The sequence below is a fragment of the Papio anubis genome, chromosome 8 (genome assembly GCF_008728515.1).
Source record: "Papio anubis isolate 15944 chromosome 8, Panubis1.0, whole genome shotgun sequence".
Lineage (NCBI taxonomy): Eukaryota > Metazoa > Chordata > Mammalia > Primates > Cercopithecidae > Papio > Papio anubis.
In genome coordinates, this window is record NC_044983.1 from 93,612,370 (window position 1) to 93,640,266 (window position 27,897).

General features: G+C 38.8%; 1 protein-coding gene across 3 annotated transcripts in view; it reads right to left on the reverse strand.

Annotated features, from left to right (window-relative positions):
* The window catches only part of NIPAL2 (NIPA like domain containing 2), a 100,314-nt gene that overhangs the window by 27,431 nt on the left and 44,986 nt on the right, over nucleotides 1-27,897 (reverse strand). For all 3 annotated transcript variants that reach the window (XM_003903008.5, XM_009213406.4, XM_009213405.4), the window contains exons 4-5: nucleotides 21,326-21,385; nucleotides 3,355-3,476 (exon numbers count right to left, since the gene is read on the reverse strand). In XM_003903008.5, coding sequence (XP_003903057.1) covers nucleotides 3,355-3,476; nucleotides 21,326-21,385 — 182 coding nt within the window. The remainder of the gene's footprint in view (nucleotides 1-3,354; nucleotides 3,477-21,325; nucleotides 21,386-27,897) is intronic.

Genomic DNA, 27,897 nt, shown 5'->3' on the forward strand with positions numbered 1-27,897 from the left:
TTGTTTTTTGATATGTTACAATTGAGGAGACGATGGGATGATGCCAGAGCGAGGATAAGTAATATGTGGACGATGAGAATATGAATCTGAGCCAGAGAGAGTGCCTAGGAAGGAAGAGAGTAGAGTCTAGATTAGAAGTCTTTAAAAAGGTTGCTGGTGGGTGGGCAATGGGATTCTTTTAGAAGACCTTGGAAGAATTAATACACAACTTGCTTAATCAATCTAATAATAAATCATGAGCAGAAGGAAAAGGAAGGAAGGAGTGCTCAGAAAGTCTAAGCGTGGATTAGTGATCAGAAAAAGAAAAACTCACGAAAAACATATGTCTCTTCTGGAAAATAAGACAGGAAAAGTGAAGGATTCTAAATAGAATAATGGAGGCCAGAGGAGTCATCTTTGCATAAGTTCGAAAATCAGGATAAAAACTTTCCATAATTCCTTAACTAACTTAATGAATTCCATGGAGAGGAATTTACTTTTCCAGACTTCTCCTACACCCTCATTCGTCACTCCTAGTCCCCTTCCTGTTGGGAATGTAAAGCCTCTAGAACTTGGTCCTTTTCTACATTCCCATTCCCATCGCATTAATTCAGGCTTCCATCATCTCTTGCTTGAACTGTGTCAGCAGCCTCTTAACAAGGCTGCCTCTCCTTTCTGTTAATCATCAACACTGTGGCTACAAGCTCCTCCTAATAAACAAATCTGACCAGTGAGCCCCCTCCAGCCACATAATGCAGTGCTATTGTATCTGTCTGCTGTTCCCTCTACTGGCAATATCCCCCTACCTCCTTTGACCCACAGACCCATCCACAGATTGGAATGAGTGAAGAGTCAGTGGGAGCTGAGGAAGTGGACAGGACCAGCAAGAGTAGATTATTTGAAGACATTCTTGGTAGTAAATGGCAGGAGTGAAATTGGGCAGTTTATTAAAAGGGTGTGTAGTGTATGAGAATTTTTTTAAAATAAAGAAACCTAAGTATCTTTGTAGAGCAAGAGAAAGGAGTAGAAAAGGAAATGAAAGTGAAAAGATCTGTAGATATTTGTGTTCTAGTGGTCAGAGTACATATCAGAAATGGTAGGATATATAGAATTCTTGTCATACACACTAGGAACTGCTTCAGTCATGTACTTAGAGCAAATTTAATCAGTAGACACATCCCTGTAAATGCCAATGTCACACTTTTCAATACTAGGCATATAAAGTAGGATCATACTATTTTATCTGTTTTAATGGCAGAAGGTTAGACCAGTTAGCTTTTGAGGTCACTTCTAATCCTAATAGTGTGTGCTTTGATTCTTTTTTTTTTTTTTTTCTTTGTCTTGAGACAGGGTCTCACTCTGTCACCCAGGCTGGAGTGCACAGCTGCAATCACGGCTCATTGCACCCTTGACCTCCTGGGCTCAAGATCCTCTCATCTCAACTCCCAGTAGCTGGGACTGCAGGTGCATACCACCCTGCCTGGCTAATTTTTAAAATTATTTGTAGAGATGAGGTCTTGCCATGTTGCCAGACTGGTCTCAAACTCCTGGGCTCAAGCGATTCTCCCACCTTGGCTTCTCGAACTGTTGGGTTACAGACATATGCCACCATGCCCAGCCTGATTCTTTTTATTGTTTTCACAACTATTTTACCAAACCAGTTCTTGGTTAAATGCTCAGCTAGACTATCCCAGCTTTCTTCTTATTACCTACCCTTCCTAGAATATTATTATTCCCCAATCTGTACCAACTTCTGTGACAAGTTGCATATCAACCCTTTTGATCATATTCTCTTTATACCTACAGATACAGCCACTGCATCAAGCGAGATAACCCAGTTAATGCCTTCATATTTCTCTATCAGCTCACTTCATTCTTTTTATTTTTTTGAGACAGAGTTTCACTCTTGTCGCTCAGGCTGGAGTGCAATGGCACCATCTTGGCTCACTGCAACCTCCGCCTCCCAGGTTCAAACGATTCTCCTGCCTCAGCCTCCCAAGTAGCTGGGTTTACAGGTGTGTACTACCACTCCCGGCTAATTTTTGTATTTTTAGTAGAGATGGGGGTTTCACCATGTTGGCCAGGCTGGTTTCGAACTCCTGACCTCAAGTGATCTGCCCGCCTCGGCCTCCAAAAGTGCTGAGATTAAAGGTGTGAGCCACTGTGCCCAGCCTCATTTGATTCTTTTACACATCTGTTGGTATTGTAGTACTGTTGTGTGCTCCTCTCAGATAATCTGTAGCATTGATCTCAACAAGGACTTTAAAAAAATTAATAGATCACTTTAATCTTTTTCACTGGAAAAATTAAAGATATAAAATTTAAAATATAATAAAAGAGAAAAATATACAAGTTTAAATATTTTGTATTGGTTGACAGTACTAATGGGAATATAAATGAATATGGAAATTCTGGAGGGCAGTTTGTCTACATCTATCAAGTTTTTTTAAAAATTATTATACTTTATGTTTTGGGATACATGTGCCGAATGTGCAGTTTTGTTATGTGGGTATACACATGCCATGGTGATTTGCTGTACCCATCAACCCGTCACCTACATTACATATTTCTCCTAATGCTATCCCTTATGCTCATGATCACTGGTCATTAGAGAAATGCAAATCAAAACCACAATGAGATACCATCTCACGCCAGTTAGAATGGTGATCATCAAAAAGTCAGGAAACAGTAGATGCTGGAGAGGATGTGGAAAAATAGGAACACTGTTGGTGGGAGTGTAAATTAATTCAACCATTGTGGAAGACAGTGTGGCGATTCTTCAAGGATCTAGAACTAGAAATACTATTTGACCAAGCAATGCCATTACTGGAAATTTACCCAAAGGATTATAAATCATTCTACTATAAAGACACATGCACACATATGTTTATTGCGGCACTATTCACAATAGCAAAGACTTGGAACCAACCCAAATGTCTATCAATGATAGACTGGATTAAGAAAATGTGGCACATATCTACCATGGAATACTATGCAACCATAAAAAACGAGGACTTTTTTGAAGAGAACCCCTATTTTGAATAAAGTTCAGTAAAGCAAAATGTGTCCTCAAGTATTGTCCCTTCAACTTGGAAGGGAATGTTTTGTTTTACTCTGAGTTGTCCTAAAACATGTTGCTTTGGAACTTGCTGGATTAATTGATGTGGAAATTGTTCCAGGAAAGGATATCTGGGAAACTAAGGGTGCTTCTATTGCTGACTTAGTAATTCAAATACTTTGGTGTTGGTCAAATACATTTACATTTTAATAAGATATTAGTGCTGGTAAGGAAAAGGTTATGTTCTCTAATATCTGCATGTACCAGTGGTCTGGATAATACAGATTTGGGGATAGTGAAATATTTAGAATTCTTACCACATAGATCAGGAACTGCCATCCAACAAAGTAATACTGCACTGTTCTTGCTGAGATTGCCTGAGTTATATTTGGAGCAAAGTTCACCAGTAAATATGTTCCTGCAAATGCCAGTGTCATACCTTTAAATAAAATTGAAAAGAAAAACCAAATTGAAACCAACCTAAAGCTTTTTGTTGACACAGACATTGCCTAGAGACTGAGCATTACTTGTAAAAGTGCCAGTCGCCCCTCCCTATTATACTCCGTTTCATCACATCATCCCTGGATATCTTTCACATTCACCTGAAGGCATTCCCTTTACAGGGGAATAGAGCTGGGAGATGGATGGGGTAGGACATAACTTCCAATTTTTCTGTTGTTCTGGATGACTCCTGGCCTCTTCAGGGAAGCTTTCCCCAGTGATCGGGAAGATCAGAATATGTGCTATGAAGATGTGAAAACACATCCTAAGCTGACCGTTTCCTCATGGGCCAGTAAGTGCATGATAGATCTAGACAGTCTAGATCTGTCTAGATCTAGATGGCACAGTCCAGACGACAGGGAAACTCATCACATGATGATCTGCTCTACACTCACTCATCCCTGGAGCCTTCAACACACTCAGGTGATTTAATAATTTGAAACTCTGGTAATGAGCATCTTTAATCACTGCCATTTATTGGATTCCTTTTAGCAGCAATAACGAAGGTGAACGCTGGCTTTGCCATAGGAGTTTAATTAATCCAGTCTAGAATATAGAATTCCAAGGTTAGCTTAATAAAATAAAATAAAATAGAAACCACGTCATAAACCTATGTAAGGAGTGTGTTACTGCCATCGGTTTAGCATTACTTAAAATGACAGAAGGGAATGTGTGTAGGGGGGTTAGGGGGTGAGGCCACCGAAGAAGGGGTGAAGGGAGGACTTGCCCTTCCAAATAATGTTGAAAAGTGCTTATTTATATATAATTAGCAGTCTGGAAAAAACCCTGATATAAGTAGCATATTTTAGATAGCACACTTGAAAACATAATTCAACTTGTTTCATCTCTGAGGTCAGTGCTATTGTGAATATAATTTATAACCAACATTGACTCCAACCTGAAACAATTTGGTTTGTCTACAAAGTCTCACAATTTGAAGGCACCAATTTCCTGTTCCTCTTATGCAAATGACTTAGGTTTTGAACTCTAGTTCCTGGAAACAAATAGCATTTGATTTTTCGCAAAAGCTAGACAACAGCAATTCAGGGTATTGTAGAAGCTACAAGGAAGTTTCCTCTAATGTAACGATTTATTCTGTAATACTTTGTGAAGACAGATTATATGCAATCTTTAAAGCTATTTTGAATGAGAACTTTAGAAACAAAAAACAATATACATTATTAAACACTGTAATAAAAGCAAATGATAAAACCATATATAAGAACTTGGGAGAAAATTATTTGTCAGTCATGTCTTTTCTTTGGAAAAAAATTACATAATTGTTCAAAAGTAGGTCCCTAGGAGGAAGAGATTTAAAAAAACCTGTTTTCTAAACTTGGTATGATAAAGTAGCATAAATCCATTTAATCTACTTTAAAATGTCTGAGATACTTCTGTTTCTTTTGTGAAATCCAAATTTCTAGTTATATCAAGTTCCTCCATCAGATACTTCTTTATCTCTACTAATAGTATCTAGTTTCTATTAACTTTCTTGTATTTAAATTTAGTTTTGAGTAGGCAACACATGTATATGGCAAAATTCCAACAATACACAAGGCGGACTGGTGAAAAGTTAAATCTCATACACCCTGATGGTTCACTAGTTTTCCTCCTCAAAGTCACTACCACCACTAGTTCCTGGGGTTTTCTTTTCAGAGATGTTTTATGCATGTGTGTATAAGTGTGCATGAGATTTTTTTTTTTACATAAATAATTGCATATTATATAAGCTTTTCTGTATCTTGCTTTTTTTTTTTTTCTACTTAGAACATTTTGGAGGACACTTCACATCAGTATATGCAGGGTGGCTTCATTCTTTTTAAGTCTACTGGTATTCTATCTCGCGGAGGTAGTATTGTTTACTGAATAACTTTCCAATATTGTCCCTGTTTCACATCCTGACATATCCCTCCCTACTTCACATCCACGTCTGCATTTGCCTTCCATGACTGTTCCTATCAATGTATATCTTCATTGCATTTCTTTTTAAAAATTTTTAATTTTTGTGGGTACATAGGAGGTGTATATATTTATGGGGTATATTTCATTGTATTTCAAAACTTTTAAAAAATATAAAATGGCTGATGCTTTTACAGTTATTCTTTCTTTCCTTCCTTCCTTCCTTCCTTCCTTCTTTCCTTCTCTCTTTCTTTCTTTTTTTTTTTTTTGAAACAGTCTTGCTATGTTGCCCAGGCTGGAGTGCAGTGGTGTGATCTCAGCTTACTGCAACCTCTGTCTCCTGGGTTCAAGTGATTCTCCTATCTCAGCCTCCCGAGTATCTGGGACTACATGCACGTGCCACCATGCCCAGCTAATTTTTGTATTTTTAGTAGAGACGGGGATTCACCATGGTGGCCTGGGTGGTCTCGAACTCTTGACCCCAGGTGATCTGACCGCCTCCACCTCCCAAAGTTCTGGGATTACAGGAGTGAGCCACCATGCCTGGCTGCAATTGTACTTTCTAAGTCCCTTTCACATATATTATTTCATTTGGGCCTCACATCACTGTGTATCTGCTAAGTAACTTTATGGCAGTTCAGCAGGTCACACATTCTTTCTTCTTAATAATTTTTATTTCAGCTATCTGCAATAATTACAAAGGCAGTTCTGGATAGCTGCCACCAGTTGTATGCTGGTTTATTTGGCATCATTTATATTTATGTGATTTACTGTCCCCTTTATGAGTTATATGCATATTTTTCATGTTAGTCATTTGCACTTCCTTAAATAAATTCCTTTTAAATTTATTTATATTCTACCTTTTTCTAAAAGTGATATGAGATATCAGTTCCTGTTATTTTTATTTCAGTAAAGCTACATATATTCCTTCTTTTGAAAGACACAGATTTCTGACTGAGGAAACTTGTTAGTTTACCTTCTGCTGGCCCGTTTGCCGAAAGGAGTAATCTGGACATGTAAGAGCATCTGAAAAGTCTGCTGCCAGAAGTCTCAGAGCTCTCTTGTATGTTATTTGTTTCTTTTCTCTTGCTGCTTTTAGGATTCTTTATCCTTGACCTTTGGGAGTGTGATGATTAAATGCCTTGGGGTAGTCTTCTTTGGGTTAAATCTGCTCAGTGTTCTATAACCTTCTTGTATGTGAATATTGATGTCTTTCTCTAGGTTTGAGAAGTTCTCTATTACTATCCCTTTGTATAAACTTTCTAATCCTCTCTTCCTCTACCTCCTCTTTAAGGCCAATAAGTCTTAGATTTGTTCTTTTGAGGCTGTTTTCTAGACCTTGTAAGTGTGTTCCGTTCCTTTTTATTCTTTTTTTTTTTGTCTCCTCTGACTGTATTTTCAAATAGCCTGTTTTCAAGCTCACTAATTCTCCTCGATCATTTCTGCTGTTAAGAGACTCTGATGCATTCTTTGGTATGTCAGTTGCATTTTTCAACTCCAGAATATCTGCTTGATTCTTTTGAATTTTAAAAATTTCTTTGTTAAATTTATCTGATAGGATTCTGAATTCCTTGTCTGCGTTATCTTGAATTTATTTGAATTTCCTCAAAACAGCTATTTGAATTCTCTGTCTGAAAGATTACATAACCCTGCCTCTCCAGGATTGGCCCCTAGTGCCTTATTTAGTTTGTTTGGTGAGGTCATGTTTTCCTGAATGGTCTTGATGCTTGTGAATGTTTGTCAGTGTCTGGGCATTGAGGAGTTAGATATTTATTGTAGTCTTTGCAGTCAGGGCATGTCTGTACCCTCCTTCTTTGGAAGGCTTTTTGGGTATTTTAATGAACTTGGGTGTTGTGATCTAAGTTTTTGGTCACTGTGGCCATATCTACATTAGGGGGCACTCCAAGCCCAGTAATGTTGTAGTTCTTGCATATTTGTAGAGGTACCATATTGGTGGTCTTGCATAAGATCTGGATGAATTATCTGGATTAACAGGAGGAGACTCTTGTTCTCTTCTCTTACTTTCTCCCAAACAATCTCTCTCTCTCTCTCTCTGTGTGTGTGTGTGTGTGTGTGTGTGTGTGTATGTGTGTGTATGTGTGTGTCCTGAACTGCCTGGAACTGGGGGCGAGGGGTGGAATGACATAAGCACCCCTGCGGCCACTCCCACTGGGACTGCACTAGGTCAGACCTGAAGCCAGCACAGCATTGGATCTTGCTCAAGGCCTGCTCTATCCACTGCCTGGCTACCACCTATGTTCGCTCAAGGCCCTAGGGTTCTACAATCAGCAGGTGGCAAAGCCAGCCAGGCTTGTATCCTTCCCTTCAGGGTGACAAGTTCCCCTAGGCCCCGGGTGGGTCTGGAGATCTGTCCAGGAGCCAGGCCTGGAGTCAGAAACCTTAGAAATTTACCTGGTGTTCTATTCTACTGCAGCTAGGTCGACACCAAAACCACAAGGCAAAGTCCTTTCTGCTTGTCCCTCCCCTTTCCCCAGGCAGAGGAGTCTTTCCTCTGTCCGCCACCCTCAGGTACTGCCAGGGTACTGCCAATAGTCACATAAGGCCCAAAGGCTCTTCAGTCATCTTATGGTGAATGCTGCCAGGCCGGGCACTACCCTTCAGGGAAGTGGGCTCTCCTGTGGTTCAGGGTAGGTCTAGAAATGCCATCCAAGAGCCAAGACCTGGAATCAGGGACCCCAAGAACCCTCTTGGTACCCTACCCCGCTGCGGCCAAGCTGGTACTTAAGCTGCAAGACAAAATCCTTTTTATTTGTTCATCTCCTTTTCTTAAGCAGAAGGAGTCCTTCCCCACAGCCACCACAGCTGTGAATATGCTGGGCCACACCTGAAACTAATACATCTCTGAGTCTCACCCAAGGCTCACGGTGAGTACTGTCTGGCTGCCACTGCTGATTATTCAGGGCCCAAATACTCTTTAGTTGGCAGGTGATGAATCCTGCCAGGACTAGGTCCTTCCCTTCAAGGCAGTGGCTTCTTTTCTGGCCCAGGGTGTGTCGTGTGTCAAGAAATGTCATCCAGGAGCTAGAGCCTGGAATGGGGGCCTCAGGACTCTGCCTGATGCCCTATCCTACTGTGGCTGAGCTGGTGTCCAAGTTGCAAGACAAAGTCCTCTTTATTCTCTCTCCTCTCCTCAAGTGGAAGAAAGGAGGCTCTCCCAGAGCTATGAGCTGTGCTGCCTGGGGCTGGGGGAGGAGTGGCGTCTGCACTCCCTTGGCTTCCCAGCTGTTGTCTCACTGGATCATATGCCCCTCGAGTCCACTGGTTCTAATCCTAGCACAGCACCAGGACTTGCCTAGGAGTTGCAGTTCTTGTGGCCATGCAGCCTTTCAAGTTTATTTGGGACCCCAGAGAAATGTTAGCCTGCGGTGGCAAGGCTTGCCAAAACTCAAGTTCACACCTCTGGGGTGGTTGATTCCTCTCTGGATAGAGCTGGTCTACATGCTCCCTCTGTGGCCATCAGCTGAGCTCTAGCCAGCGTTGGCAGCATTGAGTTCCAGCGCGAAGTCCCATAATCACTGTGCTCTTCTTCTCCAAGTGCACAGATTCTCTGTGCCACTTGGCCACTGCTGGCGGATGTGGGAGAGGTGGTGTTGGTGATTCGAGACTGTCCTTCCTACCCTCTTCAGTGCCTCTTTCAGCAATGTGAAGTTAACACCAGGTACTGTGATTGCTCACCTGAGTTTTGGTTCTTATGAAGGTGCTTTTTTGTGTTTAGATAGTTGTAAAATTTGGTGTTCCTACAGGCAGGACGATTGGTAGAGGCTTCTATTCAGCCATCTTGCTCCATCTCCTTTGTCTGGACATATAAGATCCAAAAGGAAGCAGGGTATCACCAACATGTTCCTCACCCAGGGAAATGTTACATTTTAGGTCAAGACTTGGATCCCAGGAGTCTAATCCAAGCTGAAACTGCCCTCACAAAATTCACATTTCACTGCTACTTGCTACCTGGAAGAGCTTAGGCAAGTTATTTACTCCATTGTGACTCAGTTTCCTCATCTCTAGGTACAAATTATGTCATCATACTTGCAAAATCCCAGGAATTTGGCTCTGCAAGAGGCCAGTCTAGGGAACTGAATATGCTTCAAAGCCCACTGAGAGGCCTGATGTGACAGCGGATCCTGGATAGATCCATCTCAGGATGCTGACTGCCTGCCATGAGCCAATGGCCATTTGAGTTAAGCTTAAAAATTAGTCCAAAATTGTATCTCTAATATTATAACCTTGGGATGATCAGGGACCATCACTGGGGCTGTCTCTAAGGAGATAACCCAATTTGATAATGGAAGGAATGAGCAGGAAGGAATTGGCTGGTGTTTTCTGAATGCCTAGTAAAGACTTCTCGCTGTTGGTTTTCAAAGAAAACAGAAAGAAGGACATGGCATAACTAACAGACATAACAAAGAAGAAGGAAAAAATAGCAGTCCTATGTTTGCTACCCACAGCTAGCCTCAGGAAACTGGTGCATAGAGTTCCAAGATCTGGATATTGGAGGGGACATAAAACAGCAGCCAGACAGCTGTGGGTAAGCTGCAGGTAAGAGGCAATGTCTAGATGCTAGATGCTACCCACAATACAGGCATGGGATGCCATCCTCTGTCCTCATGCCCAAACCTGCAGCAAATACATTTTTCTCATCAAATACAACTCAAGTCACTTAGAAGTCTATAATGGTCTGCTGGGAATCTTAGATTTAGCTTGATAACATGTACAAATATTAAATAAAACCTCTCCCTATAAACTTGATATTTGTGCAAAACAGGTAAACAAGCAAATCCCTGCCTTTTATAATAGATACACTAGTTATACTGGGAGGGCATATGCCAAGGGAACGTAATCTTTTTTGTTTTAAATAGAGATACAGTCTCACTCTGTTGCCCACGCCGGAGTACAGTGATGCAATCGTAGCTCATGGCAGCCTCGAATTTCTGGGCTCGAGTGATCCTTTCATCTTGGCCTCCTGAGTAGCTGGAACTACAGGCATGTGCCACCATGACTGGCTACTTTTTTAATTTTAAGTTTTGTAGAGATAGGGTCTGGCCATTTTGCCCAGGCTGGTCTCGAACTCCTGGTCTCAAGTGATCCTCCCACCTTGGCCTCCTAAAGTGCTGGAATTACATGTGTGAGCCGCTATGCCCAGCCAGTAATAATTATTTTTAGGTGTTGTTCTTAAAATTATTGAGTTCATAGATGTGTATGGCTGACATGAGCGTTATGGTATAATCAGCATCATGCTAAAATGTGACGATGATAACTATAATAGTAATAACTAATACTTGTAAGCACAGTTCTAAATGCTTTATACATAACTAATTTAATGCTTCCAACAAATCTGTGAAAATGATTTACCTTTGTGTTATTATACTATTACAACTTTTACTATACATAAGCTGTATAGTATATGACATATAATATGAATACTATATAATGTATACTCTTAAACTGTTACCATCTACATTTGACAAAAGAGGAAATTGAGCCACAGAAGAAATAGTTATTTTGCTTGGGATTTTCCAGCTAAGAAGAGGAGAGCTGGGATTGGAACCTAGGTGGTCTATTTTCTTAACTATTATACTCCACTGCCTCTTATTTGCCTTAAGAATCAAGGCCACTGAATGGACAGCTCAGGGCTGTCATTTACATTGAAGTCTGTATGAGTGGCACCCCTAGGAGCTGTACAGAGCACAACCTGAGGCCGTATGCAGCATCCTTACTGGGGATAAAAGAAATTGATCGTTCCCGGCAAAGGTCCCTGGGGTCCTTGACTGGTCTCAGGTAATTTTTCTGGCCCTAAATTTCCTTTAGAAGAGTATTCCCAAACTGGTATTCCCTGGAACCAGTTTTGTAAGACAGATGCTCCACCAAAAAAGGTCCCAAGGCAAATGTATTTGAGAAGAGGTGAATTAAACAAACTTAAATCATTGTTTTACTGGAAAAACCTCTCCGATCCTAATGTATTAGCATTCACTGTAAATCTCCCAGAGGAGGATATGGTTGTCATATTTTCTAAACATATTTGACCATTTATATTGTACTGAAGTAGTGTTTTGGGGGAATATTTTATATTTTGGGAAATACTTGACATTTAACTGGATCCAGCTGTGAGCATGCCTTTGTTTCAGGAGGCTACTAGTGTTCTGTTGCAAAAGTCTTCTATAGATACCTGTGCACCAAGAATGTGGTTGGAGGAAAACACCCCAGAATCAGGCTCCTTCTGAAGCTTCTGTTCACTGGCACCTCTAACCTGTGGAGTCCCTCACCTGTGCAAGTTTTGGAATCTAAGATCTACTTGCACAGTTCTTCCACAGCAGATATCCCGGTTCCCAAGCTCCTCTTTCCCTGAACTAAAACCTGAAATCTTCTTGAATTTTGTCCACTCTCCAGCTGGATGCTACTTAATATTAACTGCCCATTTGCTGACTTCTGGAATCTGGTCTGACCTGACTTTTAGAAGCCTTAAGAGTTTTTCTTATTCAGCTAACCTGACTGCAACCAAGATTGCAGTCTAATTCCTTTGGTCCCTGCAATATGTCTCCTGGTCAGTGGGAGTCCAGTTATTGCTTTTGTGGGATAACAGGAGTCAAAGAATAAATTGGACTTCTTAACATCAAACCATTTGGGAATACCCTCCCATAAGTACAATCTCTCTGGATTCCTCAGGCTTATGGTAGCAAAACCTTGAAGAAGCCCTCGATTGAAAATCTCAATGATGTGGTGAATTCAGGTAGTCCATCAGAAAGGCTCCCATTCTTGAGGCAGCTCTGCAACCATAACAGTCAATCTGTCTTCTCAACCAGAGACAATGGGGCATTATTTAGCTAGTTTAGTGTTCTAGATATTGGCTCCAAATCAAGCTGACTTCTGGTGTGGGAAATGGAAGGAAGGAAACAGCCCTCCTCTCACTATTAATCTCGTGATATTCTATTTAGGGAAACCTTTTCTAGGTGACCTGAAATAATCAAATTGCTTGTCTCTGGAAATTGCTGATGAGTTGACTGTCATTTTTGTTTCTATGATGACTCTATCTGGTCTTACATCAACTGGGATCTCACAGATGATTTGGTGCTTTTGATGTCTAAGGGAGAAGACAGAAGAAAATTCTATAGTTTTGAGCTGATTGAAGGGGAGAGAAATCTGGTGCTTTTACTTTTTAAAGGAAAAATAATCATTAAAATAATTAATCCACTAAGAATCAGAGCACAGTCCAAAACCTGTCATTGACTTAATAATACTTGGCGATTGCTTTCAGACATAGCTTTGTGAGGTCATTTTTTGAGACTAGTGGTGAAAAGCTTCATAGTCACAGAGTAACATTTGGCAGTAAATTAGTTCAGCTTGTTTCCACATGGTCCCCAAATCTTCATTTGTTCCATCATGAAAAACAAACTTCCATTTGCTTGAAACAGGGAAAAATAAATGATTTTCCTTTACACATTTTGATAATTTAATTTTTAGCATGTTCATATGTTAATCTTTAAAACACACCACTAACTACTCTTTTCCCTGTTTGGTTTTAGTCCCTATGAAGTAAAAGACTTTTTTTTTTTTTTTTTTGCTTTTAACAGGAAAAGCTATATTTTCTCAAGGCAACGGCAACAAAGGCTCAGAGCAAATACATGTGACTTAACACATTTCTGAGAGAGGGGTTGGGGAAAAGTCCTTCCTTGGACTTCCCTAGGTATGAAGTGGGTTGCTACATCTCAGATAATGATAATCTTAGGATATCACTTGTTGGAGGCAAGGGTATAGAATAGGTGACTCAACCCTTTTTTCATTCCTAGGACACTAGATTAAAGGCAAAAATTGGTCATGTTTAACTATGGTATGAAATAAATGTGACTTATGAGTTACATGGCCCTACTCCAAAAGCATTAAGTTAGGTAGGAAAAAACAAAACAAAGTACCCAATCAGAGTTGTGGGAAAGATTACCTGGATTCCTAAAGTGTGCAAAAATGTCCTAATCAAGGTTTCCTCTGATTAATTAGTAGAGTACAGTGGTGGGGGGTGGTGGTAGTAGTAATAATGACAATTATAGCTAATATTATTGAACACATTATGTGATAGGCTCTGTTGTAAGAGTTTTACATATATGAACTCATTTAATCCTGTAAGGTATGTAATATTATCTTTATTTTAAAGATTAGAAAATTGAAGCTTAAAAAGCTTATGTAACTTTGCAAAGGTTACATAAGGTTCCTCCAGTGTAGCCTTAAAAAAGAAAAAAGAGAAAGGTTATATAAGGTTACATAACAGCTTTCTGGTACTAAAGACTCACCCTAACTTTATACTAGAGCTATACCAGATTGCCATTTTTAGGATACTGGTCCATCACGTACTAGTTATATGACCTCGGGCAGGTTACTTAACCTTTCTAAGTATCAGATTTTGCTTCTGTAAATGGATTGTTCCTACATTTAAATGAGATAATCCATGCAAAACACTTAACATAGTATTTGGCAAGAGTAAATGTTTAATAAATGTTAGCTGCTTTTAAAAGATGAGGAAGTAGGCCAGGCGTGATAGCTCACACCTGTAATCCCAGCACTTTGGGAGGTAGAGGTGTGTGGATCATGAGGTCATGAATTTGAGACAAGCCTGGATAACATGGTGAAACCCTGTCTCTACTAAAAATACAAAAATTAGTCGAGCATGGTGGCATGTGCCTGTAATCCCAGCTACTTGGGAGTCTGAGGCAGGAGAATTGCTTAAACCCAGGAGGTGGAGGTTGCAGTAAGCTGAGATCACGCCACTACACACCAGCCTGGGCAAAAGAGCAAGACTCTATCTCAAAAGAAAAAAAAAATGGTGAGGAATTAGCAAAGAATCCCAAATAATTACTTAAAAGTTTTATTTTGTTAGTTTGTTTTCTTGATATATGTGTGTGTGTGTGTGTGTGTGTGTGTGTGTGTGTATTTCCCCTTCCTTATATTGCATTTTCAGTATTATCTCTTAGGAATCTCTCAGCAATGAAGGTGGTAATAGAAATTATGACAATTATATTGACAAAGCTTTGCATTTTTCAAAGTACTTATATATGAATTAATTAATGTGATCTTCAAAACTATCTTATATATTTGTCAGAAAAGTGAGGCTTAGAGAAGTTAAGTAATACTAGGTTGCCCATACAGTTGATAGCCAGAGTTGAATCCAGATCTGAAGTTATGAGAGTCAGTTTAATTTAGATCCTTTAATGTTGAGAGCTGGTTTATTGCTTCTGGTAATGTTTAGTTGATAATGCGTTCTCTAAGTATATAATAAAATAAACTGTACATATTGATATTTGTATTTCTTCCTTTCCATAGTTACAACTTGCATTTACTTTTTTCCTAAGCCTTACAGGCAGGAGTTATGGTGGAGTATGAAATAGAAATTTACTTTACCTTTTCGTACCTTTGTTAACATTTCTCATGTTATTCCCTCTGTATGTCCTCCTCCAAATTATTGGATGTAGCCTCTGCCTGTCCTGCCCAGCTGTCAGAACCAATTCAAATGTTATCTCTGCTGTAAAAAATTCTCTCTGATCTTCTCAGCTAGAGAAGAACAGAGCTAAACCTGAGTATTTTGTCCCCTAGGGGACATTTCGGAATGTTTGGAGACATTTTTGGTTGTCATAACTGAGTGGGAGGATGTTAGAGGGATCTAGTGGGTAAAGGTCAGGAGGGATCTTAAAGATCTTACAGTGCACAGGGCAGCCCCTACAATGAAGAATGATCTGGCCCAAAATCTCAGCAATGCTGATTCAGAAACACTTCTAAACTAAAGACTCATGGCATTATGGCACATATCCTTTTCTACTTAAAAAAACTTATTTATGAATACATTTTATCATGGACTATAAATTATCTGAGGACAGGGATTCTGTCTTAATCATCTTTTTATCACTAATATTCAAGATTAGGTTGCAAATCCCCCTTTATATCTGCATTCTGTCATTAAATACCTTAGGTTATTAATTTCATCATTATTCAACCATTAACTATAAAAGATGACAGATATTAGATAAAAGGATTGAAAGTTCCCTTAAGTCACTTGATAAACGAGAAAAATAATGTATCTAGGAACTAATTTTTAGTTTGTAAAACTCAGGTATTGGTCATTTTTCTTCACCTTTTTTCTTTTTATTTTTTATTATACTTTAAGTTCTAGGGTACATGTGCACAACATGCAGGTTTGTTACATATGTATACATGTGCCATGTTGGTGTGCTGCACCCATTAACTCGTCATTTACATTAGGTATACCTCCTAATGCTATCCCTCCCTCCTTCCCCCACCCCACGACAGGCCCTGGTGTGTGATAGTCCCCTTCCTGTGTCCAAGTGTTCTCATTGTTCAATTACCACCTATAAGTGAGAACATGTGGTGTTTGGTTTTTTGTCCTTGTGATAGTTTGCTGAGAATGATGGTTTCCAGCTACATCCATGTCCCTACAAAGGACATGAGCTCATCCTTTTTTATGGCTGCATAGTAGTCCATGGTGTATATGTGCCACATTTTTTTAATCCAGACTATAACTGAGGGATATTTGGGTTGGTTCCAAGTCTTTGCTATTGTGAATAGTGCCACAATAAACATACATGTGCATGTGCCTTTATAACACATGATTTATAATCCTTTGGGTATATATCCAGTAATGGGATGGCTGGATCAAATGGTATTTCTAGTTCTAGATCCTTGAGGAATTGCCACACTGTCTTCCACAATGATTGAACTAGTTTACAGTCCCAACAACAGTGTAAAAGTGTTCCTATTTCTCCACATCCTCTCCAGCACCTGTTGTTTTCTGACTTTTTAATGATCACCATTCTAACTGGTGTGAGATGGTATCTCATTGTGGTTTTGATTTGCATTTCTCTGATGGCCAGTGATGATGAGCATTTTTTCATGTGTCTGTTGGCTGCATAAATGTCTTCTTTCGAGAAGTGTCTGTTCATATCCTTTGCCCACTTTTTTGATGGGGTTGTTTGTTTTTTTCTTGTAAATTTGATTGAGTTCTTTGTAGGTTCTGGATATTAGCCCTTCATCAGATGAGTAGATTGCAAAAATTTTCTCCCATTCTGTAGGTTGCCTGTTCACTCTGATGGTAGTTTCTTTTGCTGTGCAGAAGCTCTTTAGTTTAATTAGATCCCAGTTGTCAATTTTGGCTTTTGTTTCCATTGCTTTTGGTGCTTTATACATGAAGTCCTTGCCCATGCCTATGTCCTGAATGTTATTGTCTAGGTTTTCTTCTAGGGTTTTTATGGTTTTAGGTCTAACATTTAAGTCTCCAATCCATCTTGCATTAATTTTTGTATAAGGTGTAAAGAAGGGATCCAGGTTCAGCTTTCTACATATGGCTAGCCAGTTTTCCCAGCACCATTTATTAAATAGGGAATCCTTTCCCCATTTCTTGTTTTTGTCAGGTTTGTCAAAGATCAGATGGTTGTAGATGTGTGGTATTATTTCTGAGGGCTCTGTTCTGTTCCATTGGTCTATATCTCTGTTTTGGTACCAGTACCATGCTGTTTTGGTTACTGTAGCCTTGTTGTATAGTTTGAAGTCAGGTAGCATGATGCCTCCAGCTTTGTTCTTTTGGCTTAGGATTGTCTTGGCAATGCTTGCTCTGTTTTGGTTCCATACGAACTTTAAAGTCATTTTTTCCAATCCTGTGAAGAAAGTCAATGGTAGCTTGATGGTGATGGCATTGAATCTATAAATTACCTTGGGCAGTAAGGCCATTTTCATGACATTGATTTTTCCTATCCATGAGCATGGAATGCTCTTCCATTTGTTTGTGTCCTCTTTTATTTCATTGAGCAGTGGTTTGTAGTTCTTCTTGAAGAGGCCCTTGTAAGTTGGGTTCCTAGGTATTTTATTCTCTTTGAAGCAATTGTGAATGGGAGTTCACTCATGATTTGACTCTCTATTTGTTATTGGTGTATAAGAATGCTTGTGATTTTTGCACGTTGATTTTGTATCCTGAGACTTTGCTGAAGTTGCTTATCAGATTAAGGAGATTTTGGGCTGAGACGATGGGGTTTTGTAGATATACAATCACATCTTCTGCAAACAGGGACAATTTGACTTCATCTTTTCCTAATTGAATATCCTGTATTTCTTTCTCCTGCCTGATTGCCCTGGCCAGAACTTCCAACACTATGTTGAATAGGAGTGGTGAGAGAGGGCATCCTGTCTTGTGCCAGTTTTCAAAAGGAATGCTTCCAGTTTTCGCCCGTTCAGTGTGATATTGGCTGTGGGTTTGTCATAAATAGCTCTTATTATTTTGAGATATGTCCCATCAATACCTAATTTATTGAGAATTTTTAGCATGAAGGGCTGTTGAATTTTGTCAAAGGCATTTTCTGCCTCTATTGAGATAATCATGTGGTTTTTGTCTTTGGTTCTGTTTATATGGTGGATTACGTTTATTGATTTGTGTATGTTGAACCAGCCTTGCATCCCAGGGATGAAGCCCACTTGATCGTGGTGGATAAGCTTTTTGATGTGCTGCTGGATTCAGTTTGCCAGTATTTTATTGAGGATTTTTCCTTCAATGTTCATCAAGGATATTGGTCTCAAATTCTCTTTTTTTGTTGTATCTCTGCCAGGCTTTGGTATCAGGATGATGCTGGCCTCATAAAATGAGTTAGGGAGGATTCCCTCTTTTTCTGTTGATTGGAATAGTTTCAGAAGGAATGGTGCCACCTCCTCCTTGTACCTCTGGTAGAATTTGGCTGTGAATCCGTCTGGTCCTGGACTTTTTTTGGTTGGTAGGCTGTTAATTATTGCCTCAATTTCAGAGCCTGTTATTGGTCTATTCAGGGATTCAACTTCTTCCTGGTTTAGTCTTGGGAGAGTGTATGTGTCCAGGAATTTATCCATTTCCTCTAGGTTTTCTAGTTTATTTGCGTAGAGGTGTTTATAGTATGTTTATAGTATTCTCTGATGGTAGTTTGTATTTCTGTGGGGTCGGTGGTGATATCCCCTTTATCATTTTTTATTGTGTCTATTTGATTCTTCTTCTTTATTAGTCTTGCTAGTGGTCTATCAATTTTGTTGATCGTTTCAAAAAACCAGCTCCTGGATTCATTGCTTTCTTGAAGGGTTTTTTATGTCTCTATCTCCTTCAGTTCTGCTCTGATTTTAGTTATTTCTTGCCTTCTGCTAGATTTTGAATGTGTTTGCTCTTACTTCTCTAGTTCTTTTAATTGTGATGTTAGGGTGTCAATTTTAGATCTTTCCTGCTTTCTCTCGTGGGCATTTAGTGCTATAAATTTCCCTCTACACACTGCTTTAAATGTGTCCCAGAGATTCTGGTATGTTGTATCTTTGTTCTCATTGGTTTCAAAGAACATCTTTATTTCTGCCTTCATTTCGTTATGTACCCAGTAGTCATTCAGGAGCAGGCTGTTCATTTTCCATGTAGTTGAGTGGTTTTGAGTGAATTTCTTAATCCTGAGTTCTAGTTTGATTGCGCTGTGGTCTGAGAGACACTTTGTTATAATTTCTATTCTTTTACATTTGCTGAGGAGTGCTTTACTTCTAACTATGTGGTCAATTTTGGTATAAGTGCTATGTGGTGCTGAGAAGAATATATATTCTGTTGATTTGGGGTGGAGAATTCTGTAGATGTCTATTAGGTCTGCTTGGTGCAGAGCTGAGTTCAAGTCCTGGATATCCTTGTTAACTTTCTGTCTCATTTATCTGTCTAATGTTGACAGTGGGGTGCTAAAGTCTCCCATTATTATTGTATGGGAGTCTAAGTCTCTTTGTAGGTCTCTACGGACTTGCTTTATGAATCTGGGTGCTCCTGTATTGGGTGCATATATATTTAGGATAGTTAGCTCTTCTTGTTGAATTGATCCCTTTACCATTATGTAATGGCCTTCTTTGTTTCTTTTGATCTTTGTTCATTTAGAGTCTGTTTTATTAGAGACTAGGATTGCAACCCCTGCCTTTTTTTGTTTTCCATTTGCTTGGTAGATCTTTCTCCAACCCTTTATTTTGAGCCTATGTGTGTCTCTGCATGTGAGATGGGTCTCCTGAATACAGTACACTGATGGGTCTTGATTCTTTATCCAATTTGCCAGTCTGTGTCTTTTAATTGGTGCATTTAGCCCTTTTACATTTAAGGTTAATATTGTTATGTGTGAATTTGATCCTGTCATTGTGATGTTAGCTGGTTATTTTGCTCATTAGTTGATGCAGTTTCTTTCTAGCATCGATGGTCATTACCATTTTTTTTTTCTTTTTGAGATACGGTCTCACTCAGGTTGCCCAGGCTGGAGTGCAGTGGTGCAATCTTGGTTCACTGCAGCCTTGTCCTCCCAGGCTCAGGTGATCCTCCTGCCTCAGCCTCCCAAGTAGCTGGGACTACAGGTGCATGCCACCACACCTGGCTATTATATATATATATATATATATATATATACATATATATATATATATATATTTTTTTTTTTAGTAGAGATGGGGTTTTGCCATGTTGCCCAAGCTGGTCTGGAACTCCTGGACTCAAGCAATCCATCTGCCTCGGTCTCCCAAAGTGCTGGGATTACAGGCATCAGCCACTGCATCAGGCATTGGCCATTCTTATTTCTGAGTCCATACATCTTCCCCAAATGATTCTACAAACCACATAATATTAAAAAGGGTATAGAAAAATATTATATTGGGAGAGATAGAATCCACATATGAATGCATTTAGAAAAACATTTAACCATGAAAAATTTGACCATGTTGACTAAAAACTCTGCTAGCAGAATCAAACCAAGGAGGAAAAGAAAAAGAGAAAACATTTTCAAGACATTATGCTCAAGGGAAACATGATCAGGGAAAACAAATGCTCAACATACCAACACTGGTGTCACATTTAGAGCTCAAAATTTTAAAAAATATGATCTCCCTGGAAGAGGGGAGGCATTGTTTTATTTAAAGTGCCTAAAGTATTTGTATTCATTATCATATGTCAGCAGCAATTCAAACAGGATTCTGTCACAGAAGAAAATATGATTCTCTATAATTCTTCTCACCAATGATATGTCCAACAATAGCTGGAAAATGCAATACATAAATGATGGCTTTGCCATACATCAGAAATGTTTCTTACAGCCAGGAAGGCTACTGTCATTTTCCATTAATAACTATATGTCCAAATAAAATATTTAAGAACAATGTTCTGTGCTACTTTTGGGAAAAGCCAAATATAAATTGTAGTTAGTTGGTGCAGCAAATTTTTTGTGGTTTTCATTTTTATGCAATACTTTCTTGTAACAATATGACAAATATATCCTTTGGAGTGTGGTAGTCTATTAGGTAACACAGATGTTTTCATTGAATTTTATTGTGTTCATACAATTTTATAACATTAATATTATTATAAAGACCCATTATAAAATATACAAATGCTCAACATACCAACACTAGTGTCACATTTAGAGCTCAAATTTAAAAAAAAATATGAGCTCCCTGGAAGAGGGGAGGCATTGTTTTATTTAAAGTGCCTAAAGTATTTGTATTTTAATGGGTTATTATAATAATAAAATGACATGAAATTATAATTCAATGCATTATAATAATATAATCCACTCAATTGATTAATATAATAATCCATTATCAATTATTTTATAATAATTCATTATAATTATTAATTAATAATTTGCTATAGCAAAAATTGATCACGTTTAGCAGTGGTCACAATAGAAATGGAAGTATTTCATGTGAGAAGAGATGGCAGCTCCAAGACAGAATAATGCTTGTCTCTAAATGAGACTTACACCCATTTCAGTAATTTGTTTGCAGTTTTTATTGCACATACTTTTTACGGATAGTATTATTTATTTCCTGATCAAGCAATGCTGCAATTACATGAATTAAATAATTACTTACCTAGTAAATCTGAGGCTCTCAAATTGTCTTTCAGAAATGTAACAGAAATAATGGCACTACCTAGAAAGAAAATGGCCATTAGTGGTAGTTCCAATATAAAAGTGTCTATTACGCAATGCCTTTTGAAAGAAGTTAAGCAATTTGTGTCTTACGCCTGATGAGCTATGTCCTGATCAGAGACATTCAGCAGTTGTGGCTATAAAAAGGCCTTTCTTCCCCCTGTGGCTGAGGATATGTGAAAATTGGTGTGATTTACAACGGATGTGTCTTGTATATTGTGAGGGCTTAATAAAAGTTTACTAAATGACAGAACAAACAAATGGAAAGAAAGAAGAAAGGCAGAGCAGGAAGGGGTAGAAAGACAGGAAGAGATAGAAAGGAAGGAAAGAAAGAAGGATGGGGCAGGGTGCAGTGCCTCACGCCTGTAAGGCTCAGCACTTTGGGAGGATCACTTGAGTCCAGGAGTTCAAGATAAGCCTGGGCAACATAGTGAAACACCCCATCTCTACTTAAAATACAAAAAATTAGCCAGGCATGGTGGCATGGGCCTGTAGTCCCAGCTACTGGGGAGACTAAGGTGAGTGGATTTCTTGAGCCTGGGAGGTTGAGGCTGTAGTGAGCCATGATGGCACCACTGCACTGCAGCCTCAGTGACAGAAGGAGATCCTGTCTCAAAAAAAAAAAAAAAAAAAAAAGAAAGAAAGAAAGGACAGGAAGAACTTTAAATATGTGCTAAACTGAAACTCATGATTTCCCAGCATTTCCTCCCATAATTCCTGTTCTGACAATTCCTGTATCTACTTACTAACACCAGAATCCCAGGACTTCTCCTATTTCTTTTCTATTTGACGATCCACATCCAACAGGTCACTGGGTCAAAGTCTGTAGTCCACTCTCTATTTTTTTCTTTTTTTTTGAGACAGGATTTTGTTCTTTTGCCCAGGCTGGAGTGCAGTGGCAAGATCATAACTCACTGCAACACTGCACTCCTAGGCTCAAACGATCCACAGGCTTACGCCACCCTCCCAGCCAATTAAAAAATTTTTTTTGTAGAAATGGGGTCTCACTATGTTGCCCAGGCTGGCATCAAACTCCTGGGCTCAAGTGATCCTCCTGCCTCGACCTCCCAAAGTATTGGGATTACAGGCGTGAGCCACTGCAACCAGCCTTATTTCCCTCTCTGTTAGGTCTGTTCCCGAATCTTCATTCCTGTGATCACCAGCCCTGTCTCAAGCTCAGGGCAGCTTCTCCTCTGGCTTGGACCATTAGCTTCTCTCTGACCTCGCATTTCCCCCTTTTCCCCTTTCCCCATACCACCACCAGAGTAATCACTCTAAAATGCAAATCTGATGTAAATACACTGCTTTCAACCCCTAAGTGGCTGGTCTACAGGACAAAGGTCACACTACCAAGCTGAACACTCGAAGAGCTATGATTTTGCTTCTGATGCTTTGGTCACATTTGTCTTTATTTCTTTGATAATCTGTAGTCCACCCTTACTGAAGTAATTATAATTCCCAGAATCCACCGCGCAGTTTCATGCTCAATGGCTTATACATGTCCAGCTCTGCTCCTGTCCTTGTGACCAGCTCTAGACTCAAGTGTCACTTCTGGATTCCCCTGGGCTGAGCTGATCACCCCACCCGTATGCTCTGATGACCCCTGTATATAGCTTTTTCACCACACCTAGATTTATATGCCTGTCTTCCCCTGAAAGACCATCAGTTCCTTTTAATCTCAGATATGTCTTCTTATTCTTCTAAGAGCTCCAGTGAGTAGCTGTATCTAGCACATAAACAGTGTTCAATAAATGCTCATTAAATGAAATGAGAGAGTATGGGATCTCAGCCTTGCAGCTGTTCTCCTTCCCATTAGTGACACTACTGGACTCTCTCCCATACAGTCGATCCACGGTCTGCTACTGTCACCTCAGGTATCAGGGTTAAACTGAACCTCTCTGAGTTGTTCCTCTTATGGGGCCATTTCTCTATGAGTATAGGCATGGGAAAATCCAAAATTGTAATAATACAAAAAAATATGCAACATAATATATGCTGTAAATTTTTAACAAAAACGATTTGCTGTTTGTTTTTTAAAAGCAAAAGTACAGTATGATCATTTGATCATAAAATAATATCATCCTGTAAAGAAAATTGCCGTTAATATATTGGTGTTTTTATTTCTCTTCAGTTGAGATCAAACTTTAGTGGCAAATTTATTTTCTCAGTTTCCTCAGTCAACACATTACAATTTGCCATGTCATCAAGAATTCTTCATAGACATAATTTTAATGGTATAATAATCCATTAAACAGATGGTGTGGTTAAATTTGAATGTGACTATATCTGATATTTTGGCAGTTTATTGAAAACAAAATAAGTCCACACCAGAAACCCTCATGCGGGATAAGATGGGATGCTATTTGTCTCTGTTGGGTTTTTTTTTTTTTTGTCTCAACTTAGCTTTTTCTCATTCTGGTTGATCTTTGTCCTTCAAAACTTTTCCTGGGCAGGTTACTTATAGGAAAGGAAGCTTCACACAGAGTAAACCAGGCCTGGGAAATGCTCATCAGGCATGAGTTTGAGTGTTATGGTTTCAAAACATTAAAGCAAGATTTTCTGCAGATAAACTAATGCATGACTACATGGCTCATTAAATTAAGAAATGAATTTGGGATAGGTATAAAAATGTATGCAAATTTTCTATTTCAGATTTGAACCAAAATAATCCAGGGAAACTAATTTCACATGGTAGAGCATGAGAAAAGGTATTAAAAACCTGAACCCCTACCCCACCCTCCAATCCCAGACTTCCTGTGTAATTAAGTAAGGGATGTTTCTAAGTAGGAGATAGATTAGCAATAAAAATAGGTGAAGTGTTGCTGCGTTAACACATCCCAAATGTGTTCCATTCTAACAATCCTTGAGGTGACCATTTCACAACAAAGGATTATAGTAAGAAGGGAAACATTGCTTACATGGAATGAGGAGATTTTAAGCTAGTAGGAGACATAGACATAATCCACTCCAGGTTCTAAACTTGAAATTGGGAAACTGAGGTCCAAAGAATTTGTTTGTCTATTCACTGAGCCATCCATTTAAAACACATTTACATTACAGCAGAGCTGGAACAGGCACCCATATTTCCTTACTCTCAGTCCAGAACTCTTTCTAGTACACTATACCCCATTGGCTCCCTTGAAGTAAGAAAACATCATTTTACTTTTCTTGTTGCTAAGCCACAGTTTCTTAATACATTTACTTTCAGAAGGAAGAGGGGAAAATGTTATATAGGAAATAATTTCATTGCTAAAAGCAAAAAGGACATAATTGGTAACGAAAAACTGGAAGTACACTACTTGTATCAAATTATATCAATTGCTATAAAATAATTGTCAGAATTTTATGAAACATAAATATGCTACTCTTCCTTTCTGAAAGATAATAGAAGTCTAATGCACTTCCATATTCAGCTAATAATATATTTTTTTTCTGTTTTAAGAGAACATGAGATTTTCTACAAAATTTTTAGGTAATAGAACAAAAAGATATTTTAGTTTTATTTATCTAGTAAAAAAGGCAATAAAAAAGAACATTCTATTACGATACATTTACTTTCAACTCATTTATCTTGCAAAACATGCTAAAATGAGAGCTGTGCTGAGCAAAAAGGCAGTATTGAGCAATAGCTAATAACATGACTTTTAAGTAGAGTAGTAAATTTTTCAAATGAGAAAAATGTAAACTGAAGTACTCTCATATATGTTTGTAATCAGAGGTCTGTCAAGTTCAACACTTTTTAGTAGTTGCTATAACAATAACCATTGCCTAATGAACACCTAGAAAAGGGGGAATTCTATTATACTTTTATTCCTATAGTAAAATTTAATATTCAAAAATAGAGCATTTCAAGGTTAATCATTTAAAAAGCATGAAAACAGAACACACAATTGATTGCTTAGGTAAATATCCAGTCATAACTATAGTTTCACCATAGCTAGTACAAAATTAAAAAGATTTGTACTAGCTATGATGAAACTATAGTTATGACTGGATATTTACTTAAGCAATCAATTGTGTGTGCATTTTTGGTTTGAGACATGTTTGGGCAGAGACTCATGAATGCTTTTCCCTCTGGCCTTCAGAAGGCACTGGTTTACAGAGAGTGCTCACTGATCTCGGTGCTTTATTAAAAAGTACCTTTTCAGGGGGGAAAATTGATGTAAGAAAAACCAGGAGGAAGATGCGAGCTCTCCTAAGCACATAGTAGTCCTAGCAGGTTAATAAAATGTCCCTGCTTCAGACAGGCTATTTTCCCAGTCAAAACTCACTGCCCATAGTCAGTGAACTGTTATTCTTGGCAGGTGGGAAATGTTTATAAAATGTGACACCCTTTCCCCATAAGCTTATCAACAATTGATGGCCATTGCAGTTACCCAAGAATCATCTTATCTTGGGGCCGATATACAAAATTTGCAAAAGGGGGTCTAATCTGAGCTGAGCTGTCTTCAACTCATTCTTATTTCATTATCCTTAAGGAAATGCTCAGTTGGAAAGGCTGAGGCTGATTCACGAGGATGCTGGGAAGTGGAATACGGACAGGAATTAGCCAAAAAGACTTCCCTACTGTTTTGTTACTCAGAGTATCACTCCAGGTGAAAAGAAGAAGGTCCTATTGAAGAACTGAAGTTCCACAACACTGCCTAGGTGGCTGGGTGCTGGGCTGGGGTGTAGAACACCTGGGTTTGAGTGTTGCTCTTTCCAGAACCAGCTATGGAATACAGCACATGTTAACACACTAGCCTCAGTTTTATTTCCTCAACCAGTGAAAGGAAGCATTTGTGCTTCATCCTTTCTAATTATTCTCCTTGCTTGAACATTTTATAAACAGTCAGTTATTAGAAATAAGAGTGCACGGATCAAGCTGTGCTCTTTGTGTTTTCCCAGGTGGCTTTCAGTATTTGAGGGAAAAGAGACAGGTCCTCTGTTTTCCAAGATGACCATGGTCTATGTGTGCAGGTATAACTGAAAGCACCAAGATTTGACACAGCATCTTTCCTTTACTTAGTGATGATACGTGTGAACAGGTATACCCACCAGTAGGTAAAGAAACACAACCCCGGTGGATAAATGAATGGGCAGGAACACAAGGAATTCAAAAATGAGAGCAGACAAACACATACGGGCAAGTCCAAATCATCAGTAATAAAGATAATTTAGAGCCAGGTGCTCTTTTCCACATGCAATTTTAAGGCTGAGTATTGACAAGGAAGAAGTAAAGTCAGTACGCCCTCACATTGCTAGTGTCATTGTAAATTGATGCAAACTTTCTGATGAGTGATTTTACAATATCTATCAACAGCATCAAACAGTTCAAATTCTTTGACCTAGTAATTCTGCAACTGTGAACTGTTCTAAGGAAGCATTCCAAAAAACTGAGAGTCTCAAGCCTAAAGGTGTCAATTACAAAATTATTTTTCATAGTGGAAAACTGGAATAATCTAAATGTTCAGCAATAATCAGTAGAATATTATGCAGCTAATAGAATTTATTATGGAAAATTACATAGTGATATTGAAAATTTTATGCTATTATGTTGAAGGAGGTAGAAAATTATATTGATACAATGATCATGACAGGAAAATTTATACATAATAATGGTGGCTGAATATTCTACTTATTAAGGGTTTGACATGGAATAATTAACTCTATCCTCCCAACATCTCAGTGAGATAGTTGGCATTGTTATACTCATTTTACAGGTAAAGAAGCTGAAGCTTGGAGAGTTTAAGTTTATTACACAATGTCACGCAGTGACTCCAGAGTCAAGCACTAGACCACAATGGCCATAATGCATTAAAAAAATAAAAGGTGAAAGGTAATATACCATTGGTATACCATGGTATAAAAGGCGAAAGGTAATGTACCATTGATAATATACCAATTTATCAAATTTTATTTAGACAGGAGGAATAAGTTTTAGTGGTCTATTGCACAGCATGGTGACCAAGTTAACAGTAATACATATTTCAAAATTCCTAAAATAGTAGATTTTAAAAGTTCTTTTTTTTTTTTTTGCGACAGGGTCTCCTTCTGTTACCCAGGCTGGAGTGCAGTGGCGCAGTTACGGCTCACTGGAGCCTCAACCTCCTGAGCTCACACGATTCTCCCACCTCAGCCTCCCAAGGAGCTGGGACTATAGGCAATACCGTGTACTAAAAACTAGCCTGGACAGTTTTTCAATTTTTTGTAGACACAGAGTCTCACTGTGTTGCCCAGGCTAGTCTCAAACGTCTGGGCTCAACTGATCCTCCTACTTTGGCCTCCCAAAGTGCTGAGATTACAGCAAAAGCCACTGTACCCACCCTAATTTTTATTTATTTATTTATTTTTTAAACGGAGCCTGGCTCTCTTGCCCAGGCTGGAGTGCATTGGCGATCTCGGCTCACTGCAACTTCCGCCTTCTAAGTTCAAGCGATTCTCCTGCCTCAGCCTCCCAGGTAGTTGGGACTATAGGAGTCCAACACCATGCCCGGCTAATTTTTGTATTTTTCGTAGAGATGAGGTTTCACT